This window comes from Vicia villosa, linkage group LG1, assembly GCF_029867415.1.
Source record: "Vicia villosa cultivar HV-30 ecotype Madison, WI linkage group LG1, Vvil1.0, whole genome shotgun sequence".
In the NCBI taxonomy this organism is placed as follows: Eukaryota; Viridiplantae; Streptophyta; class Magnoliopsida; order Fabales; family Fabaceae; genus Vicia; species Vicia villosa.
In genome coordinates, this window is record NC_081180.1 from 117,308,632 (window position 1) to 117,321,818 (window position 13,187).

The window sequence follows — 13,187 nt, forward strand, 5'->3', positions numbered from 1 at the left end:
GAAAGGTGCCATGGTATGGTATAAAAGTCTCGCCCCGGAATCCATCACCTCGTGGAGGAACCTAGGGAAGCAATTCTCAAGGCATTTCATCGCCTCTCATCGCCATCCAAAATCTGAGGTGATGCTCAAGGTGATCATATAGGGGAAAGACGAACCTCTTCGAGCTTACATCTAAAGGCTCAATCGCGAAGCCGTCCAGGTCTCCACAACCGACGCCATGAAGAAATATCTTCCCGAGAGAGGACTGCGCCCCCGAAGCCACTTCGCCAAAGCAGTTGGCATTGAAACGCCGCCTCGCTGGATGCCTGTTAGGAGAGAATTGATGGTATTTTCACGTGTTAGTATAACTACTTTTTGTTCTAAACTTAAGCACACTTTACTAGTTTCATGAGTTTTTCAGTGAGAATTGAGCTTTATAAGTTTTGTTCAAGTTGTGAAGCAAATCGAATCACTTTGGGTATTATGCATGCAGGTTTGGAGCTGAAAAGTAGACTTACAAGAACATGAAGAGGAAAGGAAGCTGAAAGAATGGGAAGCAAGCACAGGAGGCAAGTAAGAGCAAGGGCGCGCCGCGGGAGTAGAAGGACGCGCAACGCCAAACCCTCTGTTTTGGTCCGCGCCGCGGGCACGGCGTTACAAGAATATTTCTTATAAATAGAAGCCTTTGCCGTTATGATGGGTGTGCAAATTTTGGTGAACGAAATTGATAGAGAAATCCAATTCAACAACAGAGAACAACAATTAAAGGTGGATTCTACACCAATTGAAGAGATTCTTTTGATCAAGATGAATACCTCAATCCAATTTTGTGTGTTCTTCATATCCATGGAGAGCTAATCCTCTTGTGTTGAGTCTAAGGTAGTAGTTAAACTATTATTATGCAGTACCATTGATTGAATTCTTGTGAACAGTTGTTTGATTCTATTATCAATAATAAACCTTGTTTTTATGTTAAATTATTGATGAAATTTTGATCGAAAGAAAAGGTTCAACCTTTTGATCTAGGTTACTATATTGATTCATTCATAATTTACAGAGATGGAATCATGAATGAGTTTTCATAATTATCGTGCTTTATTACTCTTATCGATATTGATATTCTGAGAGATCGAATCTCATAATGGTAAGAGATCATCTAACTTGATCTCAGACATGAGCTCAAGTTTGAGGATAAATGAAGATAATAATTCAAACGATGGTTCATTTATGATTTAATTAATAAATTGCATAGGAATAGGTTGAAGGTTTGGAAAACACTTAGAAGGGGGGGGGGGTTGAATAAGTTTTCCTTTTTCTTTTGGTAACAACAATAGACAAAACATAGTTATTTTTATCATGGTTCATTTGCAACTCAAACTAATCCAGTCCATCCACCAAGGTGATTTCGCCTCTCTCAATCGAGGACTTAATCCACTATAATCAAAATTGATTACAAATGCACAACAAACTGTCGAGACTAACAATACAATGCACAATCCAAGTGCAAGTGACTAACACCTATAAGACTAACTAGTCATAGCCCTATTGAGAAATCTAACCCAGCTGGTCTCTCAAGGAACAATTATAAATTAACTTCTAATAATAGTGTTTCAGTTTGCTTCTAATAAGCTTTAATCACAATTGTGGTTTTTCACTAAGTTTTTAGTACAAGGAATATGAACTCAGTATATTAAAGTGAAAATATTTTTCTTCAGCGTAAGAGTTCACGTAAGTTTTCTTCTTTGTATGTGTGCTTGTTTTCTTTTCAAGAATTCTTCTAAGTATAGCTTAAAGAATTTGTCTGTTGTATTGATTTTGGAGAAAGCATTAAATGTTGTGTGTCTTCTTTTGTTTTTGTTGCGTGTTTGTCTTTTGTTTTTGTTTCTCCAACGAACTGCTTGTGCTTTTTGTGTCTCCAATCATTCTTGGAAATTCTTCCATATGAGTGCTTCAGCCGTCTTTTAATTATTATGTTTTTTAACGGTATTGTATCTTGTATCAGAACTTTGCATTGTGACTAACTTCATAACTTCTATCAGAATTTGTTTACAACGGTTGGTGCATTCAGAAGTTACTTCTTTAGAACTTCAACGGCTTTTCCTTTCAGCGTTTGTTCAGCTTTACATAAAGTTCATGTTCTGATGGTACTTGTATTAGAACATCTTCTGAAATGAGAAACATATAATTCGTGTACCATATTTACTTATACAAAATTTATTTAATTGTTATCATCAAAACACTAATATATGATTAGAACCAAACTATGTTCTAACATAGGTTGATGAACCCTAAAGCTCAACATATCTCTTTCATTGTTAACCAATTTTCAGCATTCTCGTTTTGATAATTGTTTATGTTTAAAGCAACTTTAGAATAATAAACCAAAACCACCTATTTTTACCGACTCAAAGTGATTAGACTATAGAACGACAATAATATTAAACCAATTCCTGTGGGTACGATATATAGAAAATATTTACCCAAAAACACTTTCAACAAATTAGCGCCGTTGCAGGGGATTGGTGTCAATATTGCACGCATTGCAATAGTCTTATAATTTTGAGTTTTCATTTTATTTTAATTTTGGTGTTTCACTCGTTTGTTAGTTTTGCATAGCTTGGTGTATGCGCAGGAAAGTTTCCAACGATCAACTTCTCTTTGATCCGGAGTGTAATACGGTGAACTGACTTTAAAGAAATGTCGCGGTAAGCAAGAGTCGTCACCGACTTTTATTTTATCCAATTTAAAGAAAGGCTAAAAGAACAGAAAAAAACTTTTTTGAAAGAGATTGAGTTCGGGGGGTAAGTTATACAAAGGGAAGGTTTAAAGCACCCTTTGTATCCATGGTTATCCATGGGCTCTTAATTGTTTAGCTCACTTTGAAATGTTTGAAAATGTTTGCAGTGAATAGAAAAAAAGATTTGAATAAGGACTTTAGCTTGTAAATAAGCGTAGCCTTTTTGAAGGTTTTTTGAAAAGGGTAAAACTTGAATTTAAACCAGAGCAAGCAATTAGGAGGTAGTTACCCTAAAATCATAAAAAGGTTCTTTTAGCCTTTCAAGGCTGGCCATACCATAGGAGGGTAGGAAGTCCTTTTATTGGATGTAAAGGGTCACCGGGTTATCGTTCGCCATAAGACTGTCCCTGCTATAAAGAGGGCAGGTAGTCTAAGGGAAGGATAAAATAGTCATTTTAGGCAACCAATGATGATACCTAAACAATCGAAAGGGACTATCATCATCATATCATAGGCAACCTCGAGGGACAAGATCATATAAACGAAGGAAACATCAAAGGGACTTATGATCTTTTAGTGATGATAATGAACTGAGGGCAACATTCACTGAGGCATCCTCGTATCCGAGGGACTTGACTATTTTTAAATTTACAAGGCAACAGGCAACAAGAGGGATAACCTTAGAGGTGTGTGTGTGCACCAATCACGTGAATTGTATTCAAAAATAAATTATCTTTTTAGTGAGCTATGTTCATTAAGCTTGCACTCCCTAGAATTACTAACCACGCAATTAATCATACAGAAAATAAAGCAGAAAAATTAAACCCTAATAAACTATTACAACCTCGGAGTAGTTACATAATAAGGCAAAAACAGTTCGTGGACAAACCACAAGAAATAATTAAATAGATGATACCCTGCAATGATAAGACAAAATATACTTGTGGGCAAACCACAAGAAAATAATAATATAATCCTGCAAGGCAATCAAAAAATAAGGAGGCAAAATAATTGGCGGGCAATAAATCAAGGTTAGAAAACAAAGAAACAATTTAAAAATTAATGGCTAAAAAAAAAGTTTAAATGCAGGGAACCTAAACCTACAGTTAATAGACAACAACTACCTAAGACTCCTTAAGCCTACTAAGGTTTCTAAAATAATCGAGGCTAGACAAGCCCTAAAAATTAATTATTGGTTTTAACCTAATTAATTTTAATTCGACTAATCCTGATTAAATTAAACCTAATTATTTAACCTATTTAAATTAACCTAATTTTAAATTAATTAATTAAATCCTAAATTAAAATATTAATTATCTAAATTAAAATAACAATTTTCTAATTATTTAAAACAAATTAAACAAATTATATAATTATTAAACCTAAATTAATTATCTAAATTAAGATAATAACTAAAAAAAATATTTTTATTATTTTTAATGAAGTAAAGAAAAAAAGTTTGAATAAAAAGAGTAATAAAAAAAGAATTAGTTTAAAAAGAGTATTATTAAACAATTAATCATTAAAAAATAAAAAAAATTGTAAAAACCTGGCGTAGTGATCTTGTGTGGTGAGGCTGAGGAGGTCCATGGTGGGACTGCAGCTCTTAGCGCATTGGATCATGCAGCCGGGAGATCTGGTGGTTGATAGTGCAAGGTAGCATCGTACGCGCGCAGGTGAGAAGCACTGGATCGGAGAAGGACCAAAACCAAAACACGCGCCTATCTGTTTTGAACGGGCCAATTACATGATGACACGAAGTCATCTTCTTCACAAATAAAGCCTGTAATTTTAGCTACGCTTTTGCCTCAATTTTGGTTCGTAGCAGATTAAACTGTAAATTAAAAAAACGCATATACACCAAAGAAATTTGTCGCGAGCCCTTGGTTACCATCGTCCAAGCATCACGAGTCTAATGGTACCTGCAATTAGCTCTAATTTTGCCTAAAATGAAAATCCCTAATTGAGATCTCCGAAACCCTAACAATGGCTTATCATCGTATACGGCCCTAACGTACAATCAAACCATCCAGAATTCGTCTAAACATATTAATAAGCACAAATATGCATTCAAAACAAATTAAATATGCGTGTATGTATGCATTCGATTCAAGTTAGATTTTGACAAACCGTGGCTTATGGATTGTGATTTCGAGAGTGTTGACCTTATGTGATGATTGGCACAGCTCCAGAATCGTCCAAGGAACGTACTAGAATCAATCAAATGCCTTGAATTGACTTATAACCTGGAATTCGAGTTTGACTTTTCTTGAAATTTTTTGAGAGAAATTTAAGGTTCTAGAGGCAGAGGATTCGTGAATTAGGGGTCCGCACTTGTTGTGTTTATATAATAGATGATATTAGGTTAACAAACTTGGATGGAATCTCTTTAAATCTTTGATTGCCATTTGAGAAAATTTGATTGAAAATTTGTTATAAAAGTTTCTAATCTTGGCCTTAATTGATCCATATTTCTTTCAATTAGCATGTGCAGGAAATTAGATTGATAATGTGACTTGAATGCTGATTGAAATTGATTCCCATGTGTATTTGATTCATATCTTTGATTTTCCATTGATTTATTTGATTTTAACCATCTTTTAAATGAGTAAAAATTCATAATAAATCAAATAAATCATGAAATTTCGTGGCAATTGAATTTTGAATCTTAGATATCATGAGGATGAAGATTGGGCCAAAAAAGATTGGACATCTTTGCAAGAAAATCCAATTTGAACCACTTTTGTTTCACATTTTTCCTCCAAAATTGTCCAACTTTGACAAGGCATATCTCCCTCAATTTTTAAGATATGGAAGAATTCTAGAACTTTTCGGAAACCTCAAGATGTCTTCTACAAGCCACTATGGAATATTTTTTTCATTTAAAGATTTTATCTTGATGATATGTGCTTTGACAAAAAACTGCTTTTGGTTGACTTTCAAAAAGGACCTATAATCTCTTGATCCATATCTCTCAAATGAAGCATTTTTGGACTTGGCTTGTGAGAGACAAATTTTTAGATAATTCAATTTCCTTAAAATTGAGCTTTGGATGGGAAATTTATGATGTTCCATGTGAAAGTTATGGCTGGTCAAAGTTCAGTTGACTATTAGTCCAAAAACCCTAATTTAGAAACTTTGAATGTTGTTGATTTCTGAACTTTTCTTGATGAATCATGATCAATACTTGATCAAATGATGAATGATACTTCAAAATAAGGATGTTGACAAAAAATCAGGAATTTTGACAGTACTTTGACCATAGTTGACTTTTAGGTCAAACTAGTCGACTGTTGACTTTCTGAGCAATTGACTGGGCAATCCTTGGAGTTGAAACTTGTACTTTGCAATAGAGATAGTTTGAAACATCATAAGCCATATGAAATCCATTGGAGACTTTGATTCATTGATTTTCTTTAGAGAATTCAAAACCCTAGTTCATTGAGCCATTGTTTAGGAGAGTGTGTCTTTAAGCCTTAAGCTTTGGTATGAGCTTGAAAGGAGAAATGAGATGGGAAAATTTTGGGGTATGACACGGAGATTGAAATAGCAACTAGGAAACTCAACGCCAAAACACTAAGAAGAGCAAAGTTAGCAAAAGCATGAGACGACGAAATCCCAACATCGTCACAAAATCTAGAAACAATTGACGAGTCACTAGAAGGATTGTTCCTTCACAAAACATTTGTGGAAGACGAAGTAGAAGTCATCATACAACCCACAGTTGTCACCATGGGTTCTACCGCTTCGTGTGAAAATAGTACAAGACTTAATCCACAGTTCGTCAGAACTGCCGCCAACGGGCCGTCGTCCGAATTGAAAACGGGTATTCTACAATTGATTTATGCTAGTCCTTTCGCCGGATTGGACCATGAAGAACAGTATACTCATCTCACTCGCTTCAATGAGTTAACGGGTACTACGTGAGTTGCTCAAGCTGAGGAAGAAACATTGTTTAAGAGATTGTTCCCACATTCTTTATTATATAAAGCTTAGGATTGGTATCTTGATTAAACTGAAGCTGTTATGACTGATTGGAATACGTTGGAAGAAAATTTCTAGGAAGGATTTTACTCTCAAAATCGTTTCTTTAATGCAAAAACAACATTTGCGGTATTTTCTCAAGGTAATGGTAAATCTTTGAATGAAGCTTGGGAGAGATACAAGGCTATGCTGAGGGAATGCAAAGGACATGGTTTTGCACAAGTTTATCAAATTCACATGTTCCAAAATGGTCTCATTCCAGTCAATAAAACACTTCTGGATGCCATAGCTGGTGGTTCTCTTATGTCTAAGGCATCTCCTGAAGCTACTCACATTATTGAGCGAATGGCCTTAAATGATCGCCAAGGCAATCATGACCGCACCTTAAGAGAAAAGAAACCTGGAGTTTTAGAGTTGAATAATAGTGATGCTATTCTCGCATAAAATAAACTTTTGACATCACAAGTGGAACTTCAGAAACAATAAATGTCTAAGTTACCACAACAACTCAAGGAGCTAAATGGAGTTTCTAATAATTATCAAGTAGCATGTTGTGAGTCATGCAAAGGTGATCATCAAACTGGATTTTGCCCACCGGTTATGGAAGAAGAAGTTAATTATATAAACAATAATCAGGGTCAAAGTCAGAATCAATATCAGAATCCTCCACCATATCAACAAAGGAGCAACGACCAAGGTTATCAACCAAATTCCTTTCAACCTTATACTCAACCACAACAACAACAACAATGGGGACCCTCCAAGATGGAAGAAACTATGATACAATTCATGCAAATGTCAATGGCCAATCAGAAAAATCAAGAAGCGGCCATCAAAAATCTCGAAACTCAAGTGGGCCAACTTGCCAAGCAAATTGCGGCAAACTAGTCAAGTTCATCTTTTTCCGCAAATACTGAAGTTAATCCTAAAGAACATTGCTAAGCAATGGTGACTAGGACTGGACCTAAGGGACGTACTGGAGAAATTGAAGAAGATGAAGGTAATGATGAAATAGAGGTTGTAGTTGAAAATCAAATGAAGGAAAGTGAAGAAGATGAAATTATTGCAGAAGAAGTAGAAAAAGAGACGACGAAGAAAAAAAGTGAGAAAGTGGAGAAAAAGTGCCAAGGAAAAGATGGTGAATAATGTGATTCCAAGTCAAAATCTTCCATATCCCCATGCTCCGTCATAGAAGAAAGATGCAAGGCGCTACGTTCGTTTTATGGACATATTTAAACATCTTCATATAAATATTCCATTTACCGAAGCATTGGAGCAAATGCCCAAGTATGCTAAATTCATGAAGAATATTCTCACAAAGAAAAAGAGGTACACTGATGAAGAGACAATTTTGCTTGATGCCCGTTGTAGTGCCGTAATCCAAAAAACTACCCCACGAAAGGAATCTGATCTGGGACGAGTCACCTTGCCGGTAACTATTGGAGGTAGCTACACTGGTAATAGTTTGATTGATTTGGGGTCTAGCATCAATTTAATCCCTTTATCCATTGTCAAAAAATTGGGGAATATTGTGATAAAGCCTACTAGGATGACTTTGCAACTAGCCGATAAGTCTATCACTTCACCGTATGGAGTTGCTCAAGACATGCTAATAAAGGTGGACAAATTCTTGTTTCTAGTGGATTTTGTGGTAGTTTACATGGATGAGGATCGTGATGTACCATTAATTCTTGGAAGACCATTCATGAAGACCACCCGAATGATGATTGATATTGATGATAGGCTTATGAAAGTAAGGGTGTAAGATGAAGAGGTAACATTTAATCCTTTTGAAGCCATGAAGCATCCTAAGGACAAACATGACATTTTCCGAATCGATGCCACCGAGGGAGAAGTCATGTAGGTGGCAAATCAAGTTCACAAAGACAAGGTGAAGGCATATCATGATAGAAAAGTCCGCCACAAAGACTTTCAAGTTGGACAAATGGTACTCTTGTGCAATTCAAGACTCAAGTTATTTCCGGATAAGTTGAAGTCAAAGTGGTCGGGACCATTTGTAATAAAAGAGGTGCCACAAATGTCTTTAGTTATTTTGCGTACGACAATAGTTTTCATGATCAAACAATCAATGGAATGAAACAAATAGTGTATATGTTATGGAAATAGTTAATAAAAGAGGTGCCACAAATGTCTTTCAATTTGTTCTCCTCTGCAGCCTTTAATTGCTCTTAAGTTGCATTTGGAGGTGCAATTGTGATTCAATTCTCAATCAATCCCCAATGCTCCTTTAATCAAAGCAAATTTTTCATAAACATTGACCAATATTCATAGAACCCGTCGAATCTTGAGATTACTGACTAAATGAATTGCGATAATTCAGTCATGGTAAGAAGTATCAATGGAAAGACTTGGAACGAGCCGAATTCAAGAAGAGAAAAGAAGTTGAAACAGTGGCACGAAATCAATTGGCACTTGTTGCACAATAATACCACTTATTAAATACAATGATATTTCTCTATTTCATTATCACGATGGCTTTATATACACAATATAATGCTATGGAAATACTTGCATCTCAATCTCAAGTAATGTTTAGTAACTAGCAAACAACAAACTTATACAATATTATGATACTTGGTAAATAAGTCATTCATTAATGATTAATTATTACTTCCACATATATATATATATATATATATATATATATATATATATATATATATATATATATATATATATATATATATATATATATATATAAAGATGAATTTTATATCTACATAAGTTTGTTTATTAAATTTATTAAGCTATTTATACAAAATCATATCTAAAATTTCAAAAAACTTCCACATTTGTTACGTGACACCCACCCGTACCCGTATTATGTAACTGAGTTTAAGAGTCTAAGAGAAAGCTATCGGACACTTACCCTACAAGCCACCAGCTTCCACCATATACTTGGAACTTGGAAGCCACAAAGTTTTTACGCAAGAAAATGAAGAAAATCTAATGGAATGTCAGAAACTCAGTTCCTTGGATAGACTAGCCACAGAAAAATTGAATGCAAACAGACAAAACACGGGAAAAAGCCAAAGCATGCACCTACTGTTTCTCCCATGGGTCACTGCTGGAGCAGTAAAGCCTTATCTTATATCAATTGTACAACTACAACTACAACTACAACTACAACTACACAGCAAATAAATAAATTTTCCTTTTCCAAAGAAAAAGTTCTACTACAAAAGTAAGGGTAACCCAAATGCCGAGTTACCCATCAACATTCAACACCTCATCATTCAATATATCCTATAAATTCAAATATTAATAACATTAACATAACTAGCATTTATAACGTGTTAGTAGTACTTTTATTTTAGGGAAAAGCTAACATGTGCCCCAAAGGCACAAGTTAATGAGATATTTATAGAAATAATTTTTTGGAATGCGTGTATTTAATGTATCGAAATTTTAAATATGACTTAATTCTATTTAATTATAATTAATTTTTTCTAATTATAGTATCATTAACATGTGCCCTTAGGGCACATGTTAGCATGACCCTTTATTTTAAGGCTGATAAACTCCAAATTCCAATAGTAGACTACGAGAATAGAATATCCTATAATAATAAAAATAAAAACATATTAAATTAATTAATTAATTTTCTTCCGGCTTTTTTTCAAAATTTAATTTATCCATTTGTACATATAATATAATTAACCAATAATCAGAATGAGAGATATTTTCAGCCGGTAAAAAACAAATCATCCCAATTCCCCAATCAATCAATGAATTCAACAACTAAGCGCTTCGTATTTGACCGGAATTGACCTACTACTAAACCTTTGAGAAAGCAAGTTCCCCACCACCGTTAGATCACGGCAAAACACTCCTTGAAACACCGTTGGATTCGCAATGCTCGGCGAAGACATCAAAAACTTTTCCTCCATGTTTTCATCTCTACTTATCTGTTGCAACATTTCAACTGAATGTACATTTGCATTTACATTTACATTTGCATTTGCATTAACATTTGCATTTGCATTTGCAGAAGTTTGTTGTAACTGTAAAGCAATTTTCCTTTCTTTCTCTGCAATTTCATCTTCTGCAATGGAATTCATAACACTGGAATAACCTTTCTGAAGCAGCCTATACAACAACATTGAAGCCATTTTCGTTCTATCTTTAACCGATTCAAGATCGCGTTCATCGGCGAGTTCACATCTTTCAATGAAACATGTGGCTTTCTCTGGTTTATGCTTCAAGCAAAGCAAAAGATGAGCCCGTTGCAACTCCGATCGACCACAACCGCGTCGTAGACCAATCAAAGCATAATAATCCACATTACGCGTTTCGCCGGAAGCCATTTTCTGTTTCAGAAATTGAATTTTCGCGGTGAGAGTGCATAGTTTACCGGGAATCTCATTGTAACGAACATTATGACGTTTCCATAACGGTCCAGCGAGTTTTCGATCGCGTAAAATTGTGTTGTATAGAAGCTTCAAGTGTTCGAGATCGTGAAGACAATCTTGATAGGAGCGGATTGTTTCTAGAATCGAGGCTCTGGATTCAAGTGCTTGAATACATGTAGGATCGAGTGAGAGTGTTCTGTTACAATCCGCGATTGAATCAGCGATTCTACCTGCTGAACGAAAGGCGGTTGCTCTGTGCATGTAGCATTCAGCGAGGAATCCTTGTGGAGCACCACGGCGGCCGTCGACGATTTTCGAGAAGTGACGGATAGCTTCCGTGTGGAGTCCAGCGTCCATGGCAGCGATTGCGGCAGCGCGTCGACGGAGAAGGAATTTAATGTGCGCAATGAGTTGGTTTACGGTTTCGGATTCTGATAGAGGACTTCGAGGTGGAGTTGTTGAAATAGCGTCGCCGGGGAACGGTTTGTTCCATAGAGAGAAACTATCGTCGGTCCAACACACGCTCTCGCGGCGAAATGCGGCGCTAGCGAGGCGTTTTCCGGTTTGAAGAAGAACCAAAGCATCCTCCATTAGGCCTAAATGGCAACATGCTTTCCCCAAAACCAAGTATCTGAAATTCACATTTAGAAAATTAATCAATTAATTTATTATCTTAGAATTTACGAAATTGTTTAAAAAAAATAAATAAGGGCCTAGTGTGTATATTAAAAATAGAAGAAACCTGCTACCAAACCAAAACAGTTGAAATATGTGAACCAAATTACGCAAACTATTAATATTACATTAATTATTTATTGGTCTTGCTTGATATACCTTTCAATGTGCATTGAATTTGATAGGTATTTTTAAAAGTTTCATTACTAGCTGGCAGAGAAGCATTTACTCAAACCCCATGATATTGGGGACTCTCCGATCTAATCTCCAAATTCATTGGTAAAACTCATTAAATAGAAAACAGAAACTGTAAAAAGAAACTATTTTTTGAAAAGAAACTATTTTAGTTTTAAAGTTATGGAGACAATAATGACATAAATTAAATGGAGTAGTAATTTTTTTATTACCTCCAATATCCTTCATTTTCAGAGCTTTTGCAGAGACCAGCCATGACTCGCTTTTTCAAATCAGAGACAGAGAAGCACTTGAAAAAGCTCTGATCTGGATCAGAGGAATCCGAAGAAGACAACAACTTGACGCCTTCTCTTGAAAGCTGTTGAGAAGAGCCATCGGAAGAAACAGAGCCGGAATCATCGTTGGCCATTTTGAGACTCGGAATGTAATCCTGAAGCATATTTGCAACATCTTTGAATCTTCTCAGATAGAGCAAAGATCTCGCTTTAAGCTCAAGAGCTTGATCTGAGGAGGGAGAGATAGCCAGAGCCGCGTCAAGTAGAGTCAGAGCTGAAGCAATCTCGTTGGGTTCTTGTGTTGCAATGAGGGTTCGTGCGTCTTTGATGTATTTCTCAACAATCTAGAAAAAAAAATATTACAAAAACATTATCAGGAAAATGAAACCTTCAAAACAAGATATGCTCGTGAGGGAAAGGGGTTTTGGAGTGTTTACCTTACGATTTGTGAGCCACCAGTGTTTCTTTTCTGTAGCATTGAGATAGGGAGTGTTGATGGCCATGGTGATGTGGGTGAAGAATGAAAACAGCACTGTGTGTGTTTTTCTTCTCTCACCCGTAAAGCGGGTACTTGCTATTTCTGCTGTAGAAATAAAGGGGAAGGAAATATATATGGGGTTGGGGTTTCAGAGAGAAAATATAACAAGGGAGGGGCTAATTAGTCACAAATAATGGATTTTTTATTATTGGCTTGTTTTCATACATGATGATAATAATAATGGTAATAATAATAATACACGTCTTCCATTTCTATTTTTATTTTTCCTTTTTTATAACTTATATTCTAAATTATATAATGCCATTTTAATTAAATACATCTCTATTAATCTATAAGTTATTTTTATATTATTTTTTCTGCTATTTACAATTTATTATAACTAAAAAAATCTCAATTATTTCTCTCATAGATATTATAATTAAAATAACTAATAATAGTTTACTAGTACCAAATTAAATATATATTCTAAT

General features: G+C 35.2%; 1 protein-coding gene across 1 annotated transcript; it reads right to left on the bottom strand.

Moving 5' to 3' along the window:
• Positions 1-10,310: 10,310 nt before the first annotated feature.
• LOC131615208 (uncharacterized) lies at positions 10,311-12,856 on the bottom strand. Its single transcript, XM_058886689.1, has 3 exons — positions 12,656-12,856; positions 12,156-12,562; positions 10,311-11,704 (listed from the first exon to the last, which is right to left on the bottom strand). Exons 1-3 carry the CDS (start codon positions 12,719-12,721, stop codon positions 10,456-10,458), a joined length of 1,722 nt encoding a protein of 573 aa, XP_058742672.1. The 5' UTR covers positions 12,722-12,856; the 3' UTR covers positions 10,311-10,455.
• Positions 12,857-13,187: the final 331 nt, after the last annotated feature.